The sequence below is a fragment of the Thamnophis elegans genome, chromosome 2 (assembly GCF_009769535.1).
Source record: "Thamnophis elegans isolate rThaEle1 chromosome 2, rThaEle1.pri, whole genome shotgun sequence".
NCBI lineage: Eukaryota > Metazoa > Chordata > Lepidosauria > Squamata > Colubridae > Thamnophis > Thamnophis elegans.
In genome coordinates, this window is record NC_045542.1 from 108,310,316 (window position 1) to 108,331,338 (window position 21,023).

General features: G+C 37.0%; 1 protein-coding gene across 1 annotated transcript in view; it reads left to right on the forward strand.

Annotated features, from left to right (window-relative positions):
- Positions 1 to 21,023, forward strand: part of SLC6A11 (solute carrier family 6 member 11) — a 100,637-nt gene that overhangs the window by 15,520 nt on the left and 64,094 nt on the right. Inside the window, exon 5 of the mRNA XM_032210182.1 lies at positions 11,096 to 11,228. Within this exon, the coding sequence (XP_032066073.1) occupies positions 11,096 to 11,228 (133 nt within the window). The remainder of the gene's footprint in view (positions 1 to 11,095; positions 11,229 to 21,023) is intronic.

The window sequence follows — 21,023 nt, forward strand, 5'->3', positions numbered from 1 at the left end:
AGGGAACTGGTTCAAGGACGTGGTCGGCCTGGGTCGCTGCTGGTTCTGCGACCCAGGTGAAATCACCACTACTAGTTCAGCTGAACTGGGTCAAACCAGGAGCAACCCACCTCTGCTTCAAGCGTTTTATAGCAAGAAAGGGGGTCTTCTAGCAAGTGAGAGTGTGCAGTTGAGGATATCCATTGGTGTAATTTCTTTTTAATGGTTCTGCTTTAAGACATTTACCATGATTTAGAAATACAGTTTACTGCTTCTTAGAGAAGAATTTGGATTAACAAAGTTGACATGGTGATGAAATTCTTTCTACCTTAAGGATTTATTTTGTTAGTTAGGTAGCAACTTAGACCTCATCTTAAAAAAGGACTTTCATTCACTGGAGAAGGTAACATATTCTTTACGTTCTCAAGTAAAGCCTATTGGGAGAAAATACTTTGTTTTCCTTTTTGGTCAAAGGTATAAGCCTAATTTTGTAGAAGGAAAAGTTTAAGAAAAAAACTCTTGATAACAAAAAGTGTTTTTCCTGCTCCATTCAGGGTGCAAATAACTGCAGGAGACACATTATTACTACTTTCCTACAAAAAGTCATCAACAAGTTTAGACCTGATCTTGTCACACTTAGCTCTCACATATTCATCTCTTCCTCTCTGGATGAGATCTTTCCTTGTGTTCCATTTGAAGAACAGTGTAACATGCCAGACTGGATTGTGTTCAGTTCACAGAAGGTCGTGTGAAAATATTTGTTCATTTGGATATGTCCAGGATTTTTTCCTTTGTGACTTTGCCTAATTTTATTTGAAAAGATTGAACAGGGCTTGAACTGTTATCTCCTTTTTATTACTTTTATAAAAATCAGGATTTTGATTTATATTGACATCAATTTCAAATAGAGGTTTCTGTTATATCTTCCAGAAATGGGCTCTAAAAATGATCATTTACAAAAAATATGTTCAATCTCTGGACAGTGCAGAGATTTACTAAATTAAAATAAATAAATAAATAAATAAATAAACAAAAATAAAACAATTTCTTGCTTTTCGTGATTGAAAAGTGAATTTTCATGGTTGGAATTTCTAATAGTTTCATGGTTGGAGTGGAAAACCAAATCTATTTCTTTTTAACTGGCCTATATTGGTGTCTATATTTGGAGTCATATTTCCATCATGTTGTCAATTTTTATGAATTTGCCTATCAGTTCCATCATGGTGGCATGAGATAACATAATCCTTTGGAAATAGAAGAGATTCTGATATGAGAGTTTACCCTGCTCTTGAAATTATACTTATAATACAACAGGATCTTCTCCCGAAGTGACAGAAATTAACTTAGTTGAATACCTCAAATGATTTTTGTCCATTTTTTTAGCCAACTAGAACACTAAACTTTTATATTTTATATCTTTTTTTTTCTAATTTGTGATTAAAAAATATGCCCCCACTTTTTTTTTTCTCCAAAGCAAAACGACAGGACTTTTTAGAGCTAGAAAACGAGCCACAATTTTCATGGTTGAAGATACATAGTTGATAACCGAAAAAGTCTTGTCATTCCTTCAAAGTGGAATAGTTAGGATATTGTCTTTTTATTCCCCCCCTCCCCAAAAATAGCACTGTAAGGCACATTAAACTGAGTCAGTGAGCTTCAATGGTAAGGCTGAACTTGAGTCTTTCAGTTCAGTTCTAGTACCAGGAAACCACACTAATACACTAATACATGACTTATGATCACAAATGAGCCCAAAATTTCTGTTCCTAAGTGAAACAGTTGTTAAATGAATTTTATCCCATTTTACAACCTTCCTTGCCATAGCTGTTAAGTGAATCATTGCAGTGCTTAAGTTAGTAACATGGTTGCTAAGTGAATCCGGCTTCCCATTTGATTTTACTTGTTGGAAGGTCCCAAAAGATGATCACATGATCCTGGGATACTGCAACTGTCATAAATATGAACTAGTTGCAAAAGCACCCAAATTTTGATCGCATGTCTATGGAGATGCTGCAGTGATCATAGGTGTGAAAAATGTTCATGCCATTTTTTTTCAGTTATTTTGTAACTTTGAACAGTCACCAAATGAACTGTTGTATGTTCATTTAGGACTACCTGTAAAGAGCTATTAATTGGAATACATTTTATGCATCTTCATGAGATTCTAGTATAGAAGCTAACAAAACATGGGCTGGACTATGTACCATTTTGAATATTAATGGGTATAAATTAGTGCCTCTGAATTAGACTGGAAGGAAGCATCAAACAACATTCCAAAGGGTCTGTTTTAGGTCTGTGCTGTTCACTAAATTTATGATGATTTTATGAATGAAATTGGTAAAAATAGTGTCAGATTTGCAGAAGATACAAGCTACCTGGGCTAGGAAACATTTTAGCAGATGGTATCAAGATTCAGGAGGATCTTGTTACTTCTGGGACTACACACAGTATAAGAAATAATGCAAAAAAATTTCTGGAGAAACTATATATGTAAATTGCTCTGAACTATTCTTTAGTTGAACATTGTGCAGGTTCCTTGTGATGGAAGTGTTAAATTGATATTTCTTTTTCCATTTTTGGTTTAATATTATTCAGCTTTGAACGTTGTATATACAGTATGGTTTCAACTCAGGAGTAATGCATTAATAGTTTGTTTTAGTTGGATTTGTTATGTGAAAATCTCAATTTTACTTTTGTGAGTGATCTGCATTTTTTTCTGGAGCCCTTAAGTCCAAAAGGTGCCTGGAGTTTCAACCTTATAAATACAAACTTTAGTACTGCTAGTGTGTTTGTTGTATTTGATTTCTGACTTATTGTATAAAGGTATTTTATTTTGAGACACCAAAATAAAAATGTTGGCAAATGTTGGAAGCATGTACTCTTTAGTTTTGGTTGGTCCTGGGTCTATATTTTGAATGGATGTTTATGGCTGAATATGTTTAGAAAATATTTGCCAGGCTATCCCACCTCCTTTACATGAATAATCAGCATTGTAAGGCAAAACATGATCTAAAATAGCATCAGTGCTCAGCACTGTCTGATTATACAGCCAAAATATTTTAATAAAATTTAGATTGGACAAATATGCCACCTGTACTATCAACAGGGGAAAATAGTGAAAACTCAAAGAATCAAGATACCCTATGGAAATAATATCAAGAGTCTGGATGACGATATAATTAAAAATACCTGGGCATCATCCAAGGCACATATCAAGGACACACATCAAGAAGAAGGTTAGTAGCAAATACATCATGAGAGTCTAGAAAATCTTAAAGTCCAAACACAGTGGAGGAAATATCATCAAGTCGATTAACACCTGGACAATTCCAATAATTAAATACTAGAATAATGTACTGGACTCAAGCAGAACTAAAAGCCCTGGATAGGAATAACATGAAGATAATGACAATGAATCATGCCCTTGATAATAGCTTCATGACCTATGTTGACAGATTCTGCTTATCAAGGAAAATAGGTGGATGTGGAATGTTGCAAGTACCGCAAACAGTTGAAAAAATAAAAAGGTATTGGAAACAGAAGTGGATTGCTCCTGGTTTGGCCCAGATTGGCTGAACCAGTAGTAGCAGTGGCGGGAGGCTCCGCCCAGCCATCCTGACTCTTCTGTGCATGTGCAGAAGCATTGTGCGTGAGTGTGTGGGAACGCCCCCGAACTAGTAGTAAAAAAATTTGGCAACCCACCTCTGATTGGAAGAATATCTAAAGCAGTGGTTCTCAACCTTTCCAATGCTGCGACCCTTTAATATAGTTCCTCATGTTGTGGTGATCCCCCAATCATAAAATTGGTGTCTCAGTTCCTAAGACCATCAAAAATATGTGTTTTCCGATGGTCTTAGGTGATCCCTGTGAAAGGGTCATTCGACCCCCAAAGGGGTCCCAACCCACAGGTTCAGAACCACTGATCTAAAGGATAGTGAAGAAGACACACATGTGAAGCTAGTATACACTGAAGACTTATTGAGTACTGGAGAGACCAAACTGGCCTACAAGAAAAATCAATAAAGAATATAAGAGACATGGCAAGATAAAGTATTAAATGCCCAGAACATATAAAAATAAGCAGGTAAAGAAAATAACAACAAGACATTACAATGGCTAAGAACAATTGAAAAAGAGACAGATGCACTAATGCAGACTGCATAAGACCAAGCCTTAAGAACAAATGCAAAGTCAGAATTGGGAAAGACTGAAACAGACACAAATGCCATATCTGCAAACAAGCTGAATACCACTTAATTAGCTACTGCAAAAGGATTGCATAGCCTGAATACAAGCAACAGCATGACAAAGGATCAACAATAGTGCAGTACAGTATCTGTAAGAAGTACTACTTGCTGGCAACTAAGATCTGGTAGGACCACAAAATAGACAAAGTAATAAAAAATAAAGAAGCTAATGTGCTCTGGGACTTTAGAATTCAAATAGCCAGGCACATAGCTACGTAACATACCAGACCTAACAATTGTTGATAATAAAGACAAAAAAAGTCTGAATAGTGGATGTTGCAGTACCTGGAGACAGCAAAATAGAAGAGAAAAAAACTGGAGAAAATCATAAAATATAAAGACCTGCAAAGAGAAGTATAACAACTATAGCAAAAGAAAGCAAAGATAATACCAATAGTAATAAGTGTCTTGGCTATAATTCTAAATATCTCGAGCACCAATGGCATTGACAAAATCACCATCAATCAGTTGTAAAAGGTAGCTTTCCTTGGAACAGCTTACATCTTACAGTGATAATTTTAACACTATTAAACCACCATAACTGTCTATCTCAAGTCCTTGGGAATCACTCATTAGCTGAACAAAACTACCAAATTTAGCCTAAATATCTGGCTGACACTATGACCAACCATAATAAATGGATAGTAAATCCATATTTATTAAGATACCATTGTCATCCGTGATTGGTATAGGCTTTAATTTAATTTTAATCATCTCTTGTGGTGGAAAGTAGACTTTCCACCACAAGAGATAACATACCAGAAGACAAAGAGGAACATGGAATGTTTGATAGGGAGGAAATGGGTTAAAATCCTCAATGTATATCTGAAGTTATGCAAGTAGTTGCTTTACTTTGGCAAGATTTTGTTTACAGATGAGGAATAATAATAGAAACTACTAAGAAGTAATCTCAAAGATGCTTTTTCAAAGGGCAACTGGATTAGGTTTTTTCCCTTGAAGATGTTTCACTTCTCATCCAAGAAGCTTCTTCATTTCTGACTGTATGGTTATTATACTTGTTATGTCTCTTTTTCCTAATTAAATTAATCTTTTAAAAGTTAGGACATTGAACTTGGTGCTAAGGAAAGTATCCTTTGCACATTTGTGTCTGTAAATCAGTTCCAGCTAATTCTGGATCTTTAGCTTATCAGCCTCTTCTTCTTGGCTCCATCCCATTCTTTGACCCTTAGCTATTTTCAACAGTGGAAGTGGATGGTGCTGGGAAAACATGACAGTCTTTCCCCTCCCCGAAATGTTGGTGATTAATAGTTGAGCTGCAGAAACTAGTGCATAGTTGCAGAGCCTGATTGTTTAGCCAAATGTATCTCAGCTGAGTGTGAAATGTATACAAATTAAAAATAGCAATAGCACTTAGACTTAGATATCAGTTCACCATGCTTTACAGCCCTCTCTAAGCTGTTTACAGAGTCAGCATCTTGCTCCCAACAATCTGGGTCCTCATTTTATGGATCTCGGAGGGATAGAAGGCTGAGTCAACCATGAGCCAGTGAGAATCGAACTGCCAAACTTCTGGCAGCTGGCAGTCAGCAGAAGTAGCCTGCAGTACTGCATTCTAACCAATGGTGGGTTTCCATTTTCTAAATTACCGGTTCGCTCATGTGTGTGCACTTGCACCTGCGTGCGACAGTTTTGTGCATGCGCGTCTGGGTGGGTGGGCAGAGCCTCCCACCACTGCCACCAGTTCACTCAATCCAGGCTGAACTGGGAGCAACCCACCTCTGATTCTAACAACTGCATCCCTTCGGCTCTATTTCTTCAAAGCTTTCATAAGCCTCTTTTGTAGTTCCAATAAGAAAACATTTTCCAGGCCAGTCTGTTGACTTATCTGTACTTACCATTTAATTTTTAAAAGTGTAGCTGATTTCTTTTGTACATCTAGTAGAGTTCTTTTCCAAAACATTCTCTTGGCTTGTTATTTGTAGTTTCACTTTTGATTCCTTCCTTGGCTTGTCAGATAAAATTTGTTTGTCAGATAAAATTTGTGAAGATGTCATTTATTTTCTATATCTCTCTCAGAAGTCCAGTTAATCAATTGGTATTCCAAAATCAGAATTAACAGCCTGAGGGATGAAAAAATACCTTAATCAGTTAACTATCCATGATGACTTTAATATATTGGTTTACTGAAAGAAAGATGAACAAGGAAAGCCGAAGAAGCAGGAAGTTTCAAGAAAGATTCTTTTTTATGGAACATATACAAAATTTAGCTATAAACTGACAAACTACATATTACAGGATTTCCTTCTAAGGCAAGAGGATGAAGAATTTGGAATAAGACAGGAAAAAATAGCCTTCTCATCAAGCAAATAGAGCAAAATGTCTAATACTTTCCCACATGGATGTTTAAAAGGGAGACCAACTTGCAGGAAAGCACCTTTAAAGAAGAGAAGGTTCTATATTTAGGCGGAAAGAGATTTCTGTTAGAGACAAGAAAAAAGAATAACCTTCCTGGTTTGTATCCTGGAGTCAACTGTGATGAACTTAGCTTAGTTTCTTTGGATACCTTATAAATTAGTATGAATCCTGAGTTCTTATGCTGAATTCATAAGCGCCACTGTAGAATGAAACTATAATTATAAAAAGAATTATTAAAGAAGTTCAACACAATTCCTATATGCTTGGCTGGAATTTATGAAAAAAAAGGTTACCCTGCTTTCCCCCTTTATTTACCCAAAAGCTTCCAAATCTATCATCTTTTTACCAAGGTCAATGATGCCCTTTGAGAAATAAACGTTTGCATCCTTTGGTAAGGCAGCTTATATGGAAGCTACCATATATGACATCTTAGATCATTATAACATTGTTTTGTTCTGTAATGCTTCCCTTTTTCTACCAAACAGAGGTTCTGCTTGCCGCCTTCTAGTGCTTAAGAGTATTGGCTTCTCTTTTTGTTAGAGTTTTTGTTGGCCTCAGAGTTGACCAAACTATTGTGACTGAGCAAATATTGAGCCAGTTAGGAGGAAATTTTAGAGACCCATTTATTCGGGTGACAATCAGATGTTGCTAGTGGGCTGAAAATGTCAAACCAATGTTCAAACCAAGCCATTGAAAAAAATCAGAACAGAGTTACAGAGAGAGGGCAGATCAAATGGTTTTTTTTAACAAAAACATACGATGAAATGCTGAAAAAAAATTGACAAACAGTTACCATAGCAATAAGACAAACAAGTATAAGCATGTTTACATTCTGTCAGAATGCTGTGGCAAGAAAGATAGGGAAACTAGGTTTTTTTCTCCATGTCCACTGAAGATGAAACACTCCACACTTTTAAAAAGTCTTTCTATATTATTACATGATTTAGAAAGAATAATCTCTAGAATGTTTGATGAAACACTTTAGGTAAAGAACTACCTTCTAAAGACTTCATTTCTTGATTCTTTGTAAGCTCAAGCCATATGCGAATAGCTATGAAAGGGTTAACTGACACAACAGGTCTTTCCCAAATAAATGAATTCATTCTTTTGCTTCCCCAAACTATAAAACAATGCAGTAAGTACTCTGGTACATTCCTTTTTATGAAATGCTGGCAGTGATTAAATCTCTTGCTATTCAGGAGCGTGCAACAGCCCTACATCCTAGAAAGCCTTGTAAAAGAATCTCTTTCCCAGGAAAATTCACTCAAAGTCCATGGGAAATGCTATGCTGCAATTGCAGTATCCCAAAATAACATACTTCTATGAAATGGGGAAAATATTCCTTTGCATTTCTAAAAGAATAAGCTATAATAATTTCATATACGTGTTTTCAACCAATGATGTTTTAAAAGGCTTTTGATTTCCCGTCTATCAGCTCTCTCTTCAATTTATGCCTTCCAAATGTATTGTAGTCCTAGGCTATCTGAAGAATGCCATTTTCAGAATTCTGCCTCATAAAGATACATTTGTTCAGTATAATAGGTTATGAAATGTTTCCCCAATTAAAGCTATTTATTTAATGCGTATAGGCCTTTGAGTCATTGTTTGCTCTTGGCAACTGCCCGGATTGGGCTCTGCAGTTTTCTTGGCAAAGTTTTATGGAAATGGTTTGCCCTAATCTGCTTCTAGGGCTGATGAGACAGAGGGATTGGCTCAAGGATACCAAATTAATGTATGCCTAAAGAAGGACTAGAACTCATGATTTCTAGCCCAGGGCCTTAATCACTACACCAAACCAGATCTGTATTTATTGAATACAATTGTTTAAGTAATTATATATTTAATCTGCTTTTCAAGATTGCATCTTCAAACTAATAATCCTGGAGGAAAATCAACTAACAGCCATGCTAACAAGGAAACTTATCTTTTCAGGTTGCTTTGAACAACATGAGTAATGAAATGATACCAACATTATTTTGATTGTTTTCTTAAGCTTCTGCACAGATGGAACTAAACACATACCCATGTTGTGGTTGACCACATTAAAGCTAATGTTGAGAATGGTCTTTAAGTAGCAGATTATATTGCTTTATGGTGAAAATTCAAGCAGGACTTTGCACATGAATTTCAATGATAATGGGCTTTTAGATAGGCTGATCCTATGCTATTCAAGTGGAATTTTTAAATGAGCTTTACAGGAAACTTCAGGTAATATGTATAGTAGTAGATCGCTTTGGGCGCCAAGAGTTTGGTGAGTCCAATCATTTTGCTTTGAATATAGATTGGTCTAAATTATTCCTAGTCAGTGTTCCCAACCAACCTCACAAGGTTGCTGTTGTGAGGAAAATAGGAGGAGGAAGGAATATTATGTATGTTCCCTGCTTTTTTATTTTTTTGTGAAAATAATAATTAAAAATCTAAAACAATTGCTATCAGAAAACAAATTTGATAGACTCAGGGCTCATAGCATCTTCGATCTGAGTCTTTTTATAAACAAGTTATGCCCTTCCTACGCAGTACAAATAACAATATGAATATGAGGCTATTGGTATTCATATTGGTTTTTGTATTGATAAGCTCCTATTATAAATGGGGGAAAATAATCCAGAAACTTCAGGCCAAAACAGGAAACAGACCTATTAAATGCTACAATATAGCCATGACCTTAACCAGTATTATACTACTTTCAGTAATATACAGGTAATCCCTGGTTACGAGCGTCCCCTTAGTGAACGTTCAAAGTTACGCAATAAGCGCCCCCTAGCATTTATGAACAAGTCCTGAAACTACAAATCTTGCAGCACCATAGCAGTTGTTCACCCTTATGAACAACATCGGAGGCTCTGCAATATTCATCCTATACGTTGCCAGCAAAAATGGAGCTTCTAAGAGGCGGATGTCTTTCTCTTCCAATTGGAATTGTGGTGGTTTTTTAATGGTTTATTTAGCATGGCAGTAGGGCCAAAACCTGCAGTTTCTTGCACTGCTAATAAGCCAGACCTGCCTGACAGAAGACATCATGCCCTAGGCAAAACTGTATGAAATACTTTAACTCAGTATTTCTTAAATATAAGTTGTGTCTGATGATCTAAATTTTATTTCAGGGAACTTTATGTAGTTTATTTTTGCTTTCAGAATTCACAGTTACACTCTTTTTGATATAATTAGTAAATTTTCTTGAATTAATTCTAATAAGACTGAACCTGTGATTTTGGGACTGATCAAACCTGTGATTTTTGGGACTGATCAAATTCACTTGAAATAATGGATGCTGCAGGGGAAAATACAGATTTAAATAGATGAGCTAGTGTCCAGAGATGTTCGGAAACAGATTTGATTAGGTTGCTGCAATGAATTTAGAACCCATCTCTAACATCTCCTGAGATAAGGGATTTACTGAAGCTGTGTTGTATCTGATAGGAAAATGGCATTTACATTCTATAAGTAAAGGCTTTCTTCTTCCATATATTCCAATTGCACAAATCCAATGACACATTGTCCTGCATGTGTTAATTGTAATGGAAAGTGCTATTTCCTTTTATTTACATGATCGATGTTAATGATAGGAAATTTATTATTTTTTAATGAAATTTTAAAATCTTAGTTGTTAGGATTGGAAGTTGTATTTAGCAGATATACAGTTTAGGAGATCTGCAGCAGAACTGGCTGTCTCTGATAGACAAGACTTTTATTTGGGCTTGTTACTTAAGGGGAATTCTGGTTTGCAAATGAGGTTTGTAGAATATACTTTATTGATTAATTTACATCTTTTTTGTGTCTATTTTTAATATTAGCTATTTAAAATTGTATCCAAACTTTAGAGGCTACCTTGCAACACTAATAAATAATAATAGTAACTATTTTCCTATCATTTTTTCTACAAATGTTTGTCTCCCCCCACCCTCCCTCAGATGCAGTATTATTCATTGGTTGTGATAAGAATTGACTAACAAGCTTGTTCACCGAGTATGACATTATGGGCTGATTGGCCTAAAGTCACCCAATCAACTTTCATATGTAAAGTGGGACCCAAACAGGAGCACGTGCACAGGGGAGCATCAGAAACCAGAAACAGAGCTCCCTGGTATGTGAACAGGAGTTCCCTGGCACGCATGCACGAACTGGGAAGCTGAGCACATGTGAAGACCAGCTGGCTGGCACACATGCAAAACCAGAAGCTCAGCTTTCTGGTGCAGCCATGCATGCCAGGGAGCTGCTCTTAAAGTTTCCGGCGCTCCCGTACATGCGAAGACCAGCACTGGAACCCGGAGGAGCAACGGGCAATGGCTGGTGTGTCAAGAGAGATGGCTCTGCGTTCTACTTCTGGCATGCATGTCATAGGTTCACCATCACGGCACTAGACCAAACTAGCACTTATTATAACAACAATAACAACAACAACAGTACTACTCTTAACAGATTATGAGATTTCTGGCAAGTGGTAGCTTCTGCATTAAAGCTTTAGTACTGATGTTTATTTATATCATTTTTAGACGAAGAGTCTTGGCCATATCAGACGGTATTGAACACATTGGGAATCTTCGCTGGGAACTGTCACTATGTCTTCTGGCTGCCTGGACTATCTGTTACTTTTGTATTTGGAAAGGTACAAAGTCAACTGGCAAGGTAAAAAACAATATGTGCTACAATTTATGCTGCATAATATAGTCTGGATTCTTTTTCCTTTACTTATACTGTATATACTCGAGTATAAGCCTAGTTTTTCAGCCCACTTTTTGGGCTGAAAAAAGCCGCCTCGGCTTATACTCGAGTCAGTGAAAAATTTGCCCGAAATGGAGGAGAAAAAGGGGCGGGGCCATGCCGCTGGGTGACACTCGTGAATGGCCCAGTGCCCCTGTGAGTTTCCCCTCCCTCTGTGTCAGTTTGCCGCGCAGCGCGCACCGCACCATCCCCCCTCCTCACGTTCTAATGTAATGCAGGGCTGTCTTACGATTCCCCTTCCTCCCCCTCCTGCCGCTCTGCAACGATGTCCCACCTCCTCCTTGTTATGGCAAGCAGCCACATAGCGATGTCCCACCTCCTCTGGTACAGTGATCCAATGATAGGAATCACTGTGCCGTGTGTCATAGGAGGCGGGACATCGCTCCCGCAGCTGCACGGGACATCATCATCATAGCGGGACATCAGCATCATGAGGTGAGTGAAGTATTTCATTGAATACACCGCTAGTTTACTGTTTTTCTTTGAAATAAATATTCAAAAACATTATTGGTATCTATTTTTATTTTTGAAATTTACCGGTAGCTGCTGCATTTCCCACACTAGGCTTATACTCGAGTCAATAACTTTTCCAGTTTTTTGTGGTAAAATTAGGTGCCTCGGCTTATATTCGGGTCGGCCTATACTCGAGTATATACGGTAAGTGCTGAGGACTGTTCATGAATTTTCCACAAGATAAGCTTCCTTCTATTTAATATTAAACACTGGTCATCTGTTTGAGCTCCTTCAACAAATAAAAAATGTGATATTCCATGGTGAAAAATATTAACAAGAAACTGGACGAATCAATTTTTAAAATAGGTATTTTCAATAATGTTTCTTTTTCTTTAAACATTCCAACAAAAAGGACTAAATCACAAACATTGTTTTTGCACATCATGGTAATCCAAGATGTGAAGGATCCTTAAATATGAATGAGGTATATGCTAATTCATATGGCTGAGCTGATCCCTACCAGCTATATTTCTCTGTCCTGTCAGAGTAATCAGCTAATCAAGGATTGAAATGTCTCTTCTGATTGTTTGAATGATAATAAATCCAAAAATTCTGGCTTGTCCTCCAAGGAAAAGCTAAGCATGGCTTTTTCTAGGCATCTCATTCTTAGCTTTCTTTAGTTGCTCACTCAGGCATGCTATAATATAAACTAGGAGTGAATTTGGATTAGGACTATGCAGTTAGTCACCAGTGGGATTGATGTAATTTAAAGATTTAAGATGCAATATAATGCTCTGCACAAGGGCTAGCTTTAATCAAAATGATATCTGCTAGGCTTCGGCTTGTCGCTTTAACAAAATCAATATAAACTATTCCCTACAGATGAAAAGCAAGTAAGAGGCATTCTGTAATCAATGTCATTTGAAACCATGAGGAATATCACAGTGAGTTGCAACAATTTGCAATCCCTTTGCCCACATACATTCTACCTTTTAGAACAGGGGTGTCAAACTAACGTCATCATGTTATCATCACGTGGCGTATCGTGACTTTTCTCCCTTCACTAAACCGGGGGGGGGGAGGGGAGCGTGTCAGTGTGTGATGCATCTGGCCCATGGGCTGCAAGTTTGACATTCCTGTTTTAGAATATAGAGCATGTGAAAGACCGGTATGGCTAGACATTTATGTTGCAATACATTAAGGTGTTGGACTACGGTTGGGAAAACTTAGTGTTAAATCAGTGAAAGTTAAATCTGAAAAAGCTCCAGATAAAAGCTCCCCAACTGACTTTAGGCCAAATACTATGACTTGGAGAATGCTATGTATACTGCCCTGAGTTCTTAAAGCAAAGAAAATGTATAACTTCCTTGACTGAATATGTATATGTATGCGTATCAGAATTAAACTATTTTTTTTCTTCAGTTTATCCTTCATAGAAATAAAACAAAGAATAGTGTTTTTATTTTAGTTATGGTGCTAAACTTTTTTCTCTAAGAACCTCTTATTTTAAAATTTAGGAAGGTGCCCCAAAAGGCTTTTGTTGACATGGGCTATATTTATATTTACTGTACAGCAGTCCTCAATTTATGACTGGTTGATTAGCAACAGTTCATGGATCCCCCCAAAGATACTTATGACCCAGATTTAAAGTTCTTATGGTCAGGACTCCCCCCTTGCCTCCGGGAGATGCTCAGCAATCAGTCCAGCGTTGATGGCTGTTTGCAGCATCTCATAGATACATGTCCACAATTTACAACTTATTTTTGCCAGAAACCAACATTATGCCTTAATTTCTAGCAAAATTGCAGACAATGGTTCACTTAAATACCACAGTGTTCGCTTAACGATTGCTGCAAAAAAAGGATGGAAAATTGGGTATGGTCACATGAATACTCAATTAACACTGAATGAGTTAATTCTGCAAACAAATGCTTTGTGTGAATGCAAGACTATATTCACTAGGTCCCATCACTTTTTTCTATTTATTCTTTCAATTTCAAAAAATAAGAAAGTGAAATTGAAAGTTCTTTCAGTTATAGAGCAAACATCTATTTACCTGTCTACTTTATTATGTATTAAAGGCAGCTATGACCTAATATCTGGAGTTTAGTCTGCCATTTCTGATTAATAGTTTAACTGAATTATTATTATCTAACTGGAACGGGACAATTCAAATATTTTTTGATGCTTGATATAACACCCTGATTATGAAAAATGTGTGTTTAGCCAATAAAGTTTAATTCCTGCTGAAGAATATGCTATCAGAAGTGCCCTGGTGGTGTAGTGGTTAGAATGCAGCATTGCAGGCTGACGCTGCCCACTGCAAGGAGTTTGATCCTGACCAGCTCAAGGTTAACTCAGCGTTTCATCTTTTGGAAGTTGGTAAAATCAGGACCCAGTTTGTTGGGAGCAATATGCTGACTCTAAACCACTTAGAGAGTGCTGTAAAGCAGTATCAAGCAGTAAATAAATGCTATTAATTTCAGAATCTCAAAATCCTCTTTCACATACCTCTGGTCTTGCATCTCAATTTCAAAAGCTAGAACTTAATGGAAGTGTGTCAGACATCATGAAGAGTATATATGCTCTCATATCCAGCAGAAAGTTACCATATCAGGGTGCACAAATCCTGATAGTTAATGAATGACATTAAAGAGTTAGAACTTTGTGTACTCTTAGGTTTCATTTACTGACCATTCAGATGTTTGCAGTCTGGACTGGTAACTGTAGTTTTAAAAAAAGTACCTGCAACTTGTCTGTAGTTTTTTCCTATCGGTTTCTAGTTTCATTGCATGTTTAATAATGAAACCCATAACAAATGAATGGAACACAGTTTTAAATTTGTTTGTTTATTTATTTAATTCATCAAATTTATTTAAAAAAAGCCATTTCACAGATGTGACTCTGGGCAAGCATGCAATAAAAGAAACAAAACAACCATTTAAATAGTTTGTGCCTTCCAAGTCTTCTTAGCAGTTACTATGTTCTACTCCTGTTATCCATGCCGGGTTTTCGTTCTCACTGTGGCCAATTCCTTCAAGTTATTCAGGCTGTCAATTCCAACTCAGTGTCTATGCTCTCACTTCTTTTCGGCAAACAAACTGAACTGCAAAAACAGTCTCCTTCCCAGAGCCTCTTTCTTTCCAGCTCACCCTCTCTGCCAATTTCGTGTTGTCCTCCTCTTCTTTGGGTTGTCAATAATAGTAACAGATGTCTCGATTTCAACTGCTTTCTCTCTCTGCTTCCTTCTTATGTGGTCGTCATCGCTCCAGTCCTAACCAAATGGCAGGATAGATCCTCATCCGTTTAATGGGTTTCTCCTATCCGCTGGGGGAATTTGCCTTATCACCCCAGCGTCTTCAGAGTTTCCCCCTTAATATGCTGGTCCCTTCAGGATCCACAGTGCTCAGAAATGAGCCCAAACGAAGAAGTTAGAGGTTAGGAGAGCTCCTGTTCCTCAGCTCCAAGCACCACAGAAAGTTTAGTCGTCTTCTTCTTCTTCTTCTTCTTCTTCTTCTTCTTCTTCTTCTTCTTCATCATCTTCATCTTCATCTTCATCATCTATCTATCATCTATCTATCTATCTATCTATCTATCTATCTATCTATCTATCTTCTATATTGTATTCTATTATTATTATGTGGTTAATCTTTGGTGAGATTCACAGCCTTTGGGGCTGGTTGGTAGCTCAACAGCTCGAGTCCTAACCAAGAACCTAGGAACTGTTAAGGTAACATCAGAGGATATAAGCTATTCCAAGTAGGGTGTTTTAATTTTTGCACAAATTCCAATGGATCATTTTTTAATTCAGTAGCACAAATGATCCATTGGAATTTGTGGAAAAATTATAATATTAAAACAGCAACAAACTGGTGGTAAGATCAGCCTGAAAAAGTCACCGAAAATCAGATGGTCAAGATCTCGTGGGATTTCCGTATACAAACGGACAAAATACTGGCACATAATACACCAGACATCACACTGGTTGAGAAAAATAAGGTCACAATCATAGACATCGCAATACCAGGTGATAGCAGGGTCGCCGAGAAGGAACATGAAAAAATTGCAAAATACCAGGACTTAAAAATCGAAGTTCAACGATTATGGCACAAACCAGCAGTGGTAATTCCAGTGGTAATTGGCACACTGGGTGCTATTCCAAAAGCACTGGAATTACATTTAAAACAGTTAAAAATTGACAAAATCTCCATCAGTCAAATGCAAAAAGCCGCACTGCTTGGATCTGCACGCATATTACGAAAATACGTTATGGCATCCTAGGCTCCTGGGTAAGGCCCGACTAGTAACCAATGCCAAATCCGGCGAAACAACTGCCCTCTGTGATACAAGTGTATAATAATATTAATGTTAATATTAATAATAATAATATTATAATAATTATAATAATTATCAGCTACTGTGAAAAAATCACGCAGACTGATTATAAATTGCAGCACAATTCAGTAGCACAAATGATCCATTGGAATTTGTGCAAAAATTATAATATTAAAACAGCAACAACCTGGGTGGGGCCCGACTAGTAACCAATGCCAAATCCGGCGAAACAACTGGCCGCTGTGATACAATTGTACAATAATAATAATAATAATAATAATAATAATAATTATTATTATTATTATTATTATTATTATTGTGGGAAAATGCAAAGGACTACAATAAGGAAGCAAAGTGGATACATGACTTTGAGAAAAGCATTGGCAACAAACAAATGCAAGTATTAGAAATAACAACTGAGATGGTCAAAAACCGAGTAAAAAAGGTAAAGAATTGAACATCACCTGGAAAGGACCAATTACATGGTTTCTGGCTCAAATATCTGACCAGTTTACATGCAATATTGGCCAGGCAACTGAATGAAATTTTACAAAAGGGCAAAATTGATGAATGGTTGACAACTGGAAAAACATACTTGATTCAGAAAGATGCAACTAAAGGAACAACACCTGAAAACTACAGACCAATAACATGCTTGCCAACAACCTTCAAATTACTCACAGGCATTATTGCAGATAACATGATGGATTATTTGGAAACAAACAACATCTTGCCAGTAGAGCAAAAAGGCAACAAAAGAAGGAGCAGGGGCACCAAAGATCAGCTCCTAATTGATAAAATGATATTAGAAAATTGTAAGAACAGAAAAATGAACTTGAATATGGTCTGGATTGATTACAAAAAGGCATTTGACTCACTGCCACACAGTTGGATCATAAAATGCTTAGAAACAACTGGCATTAGCAAAAATATTACATCCTTTACTGAAAAGGCGATGAAACAATGGAGAACTGAGTTGGCAGTAGGAAATGAGATCTACGGAATGGTTAATATCAAGCGAGGAATTTTCCAGGGTGATTCACTTTTACCTCTTCTCTTCATCATCGCAATGATCCCACTATCAGTAATCTTTAAAAAAAATGAAATTAGGCTACCAAACAGCCAAAGAAGCTGAAAAAATTTCGCATTTACTATATATGGATGATTTGAAACTCTATGGAAAGTCAGAAATAGAAATCCAATCATTGACAAATACAGTCCGAGTATTCAGCACCGATATTTCAATGCAGTTTGGCATGGAAAAATGCGCCACTGTATCCATAAAAAGGGGCAAAATCACTGCATGTGAGGGAATTGAAATGTCCAATGGCCAACTAATTAAATGCAATGAAAATGAAGCCTACAAATACTTAGGCATTCTGCAGTTGGATAACATCAAGCATGGAGAAGCAAAAACTATTGTCAGGCGACAATATACCAACAGAGTTAGGAAAATTTTGAAATCTAAATTGAATGATGGAAATACAATCAAGGCCATAAATACCTGGGCAATACCAGTTATAAGATGCACAGCTGGTATAGTTAACTGGACACAAGCTGATTTGGACATTTTGGACTGAAAAACCAGGAAACTAATGACAATGCACTACAGTTTACATCCACATGGTGATACTGATAGACTGTACCTGCCCTGAAAATCAGGTGGCAGAGGATTATTGCAAGTGAATCAAACAGTTGAAGAAGAAAAACATGCACTGGCTGATTATTTAAAAGAAAGTCAAGAACATCTATTAATTGAAGTAAAGAACAAAAATCTACTGAAGGTCCAACAGACAAAACCATAATACAGAAAAGATGTGATAAAATCAAGAATGGAGAGTTGGCAGAACACAGCACTGCGTAGCCAATTTCTGGAAAAAATAAAAGATAAAGTGGACAGTGAACAAACTTGGTTATGGTTAACAACAGGTACATTAAAGAAAGAAACAGAGTCACTAATTCTGGCTGCGCAAGAACAAGCTATCCGCACAAATGCCATTAAGGCCATAATCGAAAAATCCTCTGATGATGCCAAATGCAGACTTTGCAAAGAAGCTGATGAAACTGTTGATCACATACTCAGCTGCTGTAAAAAAATCGCACAGACTGATTATAAATTGCGGCACAATTCAGTAGCACAAATGATCCATTGGAATTTGTGCAAAAATTATAATATTAAAACAGCAACAAACTGGTGGGAACATCAGCCTGGAAAAGTCACTGAAAATCAGATGGTCAAGATCTTGTGGGATTTTCGCATACAAACAGACAAAATACTGGCGCATAATACACCAGACATCACACTGGTTGAGAAAAAGAAGGTCACAATCATAGACATCGCAATACCAGGTGATAGCAGGGTCGCTGAGAAGGAACATGAAAAAATCACAAAATACCAGGACTTAAAAAATTGAAATTCAACGACTATGGCACAAACCAGCAGTGGTAATTCCAGTGGTAATTGGCACACTGGGTGCTATTCCAAAAGCACTGGAATTACATTTAAAACAGTTAAAAATTGACAAAATCTCCATCAGTCAAATGCGAAAAGCCGCACTGCTTGGATCTGCACGCATATTAAAAAAATACGTTACAACGTCCTAGGCCCCTGGGTGGGGCCCAACTAGTAACCAATGCCAAATCCGGCGAAACAACTGGCCGCTGTGATACAATTGTATAATAATAATAATAATAATAATAATAATTACTATTATTTATTTTATTATGTATATATGTATGTATGTTCCAGCATAACTTTGGAGTGCCTCATGCAATTTCAACCAAACTTGGTACACAGATGACTTACCCTCTGGAAACAAATACTCAGGGGTAAAATACCCTCTGTGTGTGTGTGTGTGTGTGTGTGTGTGTGTGTGTGTGTGTGTGTGTTACAGCACAACTCTGGAACACCTGGGCCTGTTAAGGAGAGTGAGTGTAGCATCCTAGACGGGCAATTGTTTGTGATGTCAGTTCCTTCACAGCTTCCTCTGGAAAGCCTGCCATGATGTTCACCCTCCAGTGGACCAAGGGGGAAGTGCCTGATGGATTTGGGGCAAAGTGACAGGATCGTAGACAGGGCAGGAAAGAGGAGTGCATGGGAGGGGGAAGGGAGAGGGCAGGGATGATGGGAATGGTAGTAGGGGGAAGAAAGGCCCCTCTCAATGGCTTCCTGTCAGACAAACACTTTGATGTCTATAAATACCTGGGCAACGCTGGGTTATCAGCTAGTCATAAATATAGAGAAGGCTGCGGGAGAATGGACCAACATCTTGCATATAAGATAATTGTTTCATGGGCTCCCTGTTTCCCTGGGATCCCCAAGCATGTTGGAAGAAGCATGTTTTGAGGGATTTCCTAAATGCCAACTCAGATATCCTGGCTAGTTGAAGTCCACACATCTTAAAGTTGCAAATTCGGAAAAACACTGCTTTAACCTTTAATTGCTAAAGGGCGTTAATTAAAATATCATGAATAAACAGCGGAAGAAAATGTATTCTTATGAAATATTCATATTTTAATCTTCCAGAAACTACCTTCATAGTTTCAATTTTTATAAAGAAAGTGTTGCTTTGATATTAATCATTGACAGCTTTTTATTTTAATGCAGTTCTTTGAGATTCAGTTTCCATTTAAAGAATTCTAAATAGATGTGCAGCAAACAGTTTAATAAAAGCTGTTCTAAAAGACAACTTTGCCACCAATAATTTTTGTGGCTGTTGTTCTTTTTATAAAAAGCTTTCCTTAACTCAGTGTTCTACATATATAGTGGCCTTCAAATCCCATAGGTTCAAGGAAATAATTCTAATTAGGAATTAGATTTCCTATGAAGAAATCAGATTTATATTACCTGGCATGCTGCAGCTAAAAAACTAAATGATACCATGTATTTTAATGCTTTTTTTATATAGATATGCATCTTCAAGCACTTGCAGTTTCATTTCAACACAGTTTTAGGAAGAATAAAAATAAGCACAGGTTGTTTACTTGTTTTACTATTAAAGTAAGGAAGTTCTTAATCTTCCTGCTTAGCCAAGCTTTAGCTATTCTTTCTGTTTACAAGAGTGTGGCCAGGAAGACCATGCTGAATAAAAGCATTAACAGTTAAGCCGATAGTTTGATTAATCACATGTGCAAATTTATAGCCTGGTATTCACAATTCTACTTGGCTGCTCATTTATCTGTTGGCACTGTTTACACATGATTTATTTATGTGCAATCATGATTTGTTTTAGCTATGATTTAGATAAGTCCTAAATTTATGTTTATAATGATTTAACTATGATTTAGCTAAGTCCTAATTTTATATTTCATACCTATGTGACTGCTTCCTGCATCACATTTGTTTGCCTCTGTCTTAGCTCATCTATCCACTGTCGTTTAGGGAGTTCCTGACAGGGAGAAAAATTATAGTTTGGTATACTTTCTTTTTCCTCTGTAACTCTTTTAATTTTTATTCAATAAAACCTCTTCACCGTTTGCACCAGTTTGAGCCTATTGTCTTTGCATCCCAGAACCTAGCTGCTCTTGCCAACACAGTCAAAAAGTGTACTTCAGAAGTAGAGCAGAAAAACATGTCCCGAGGTCACTTTGACAGTGAATGAGGACATCAACTGTTACAAAAAGGATTTTGTCTAAATAATGGGCATCTTTCCCCCTTAGGGATGCCAATAATATCATACAATCACAATTCCTATTATGCTTTTCAGAAAGTCTTGATATTTAAATAGGTTTTAAAACTGAGTCATTTTGGTGGTTTGTGTATATACGCGTATACATTATAAGAATGTAGTGAGTGAGTGTTGTCTCTCTCCCTCCCTCCCCTCTTTCTCTCTCTCTGTGTCTTAAAGAGACTGTTCCATATCAGGTGAAGCCCAAAATGCATGGTAGTTAATAATTTTGCATTGCTTAAAA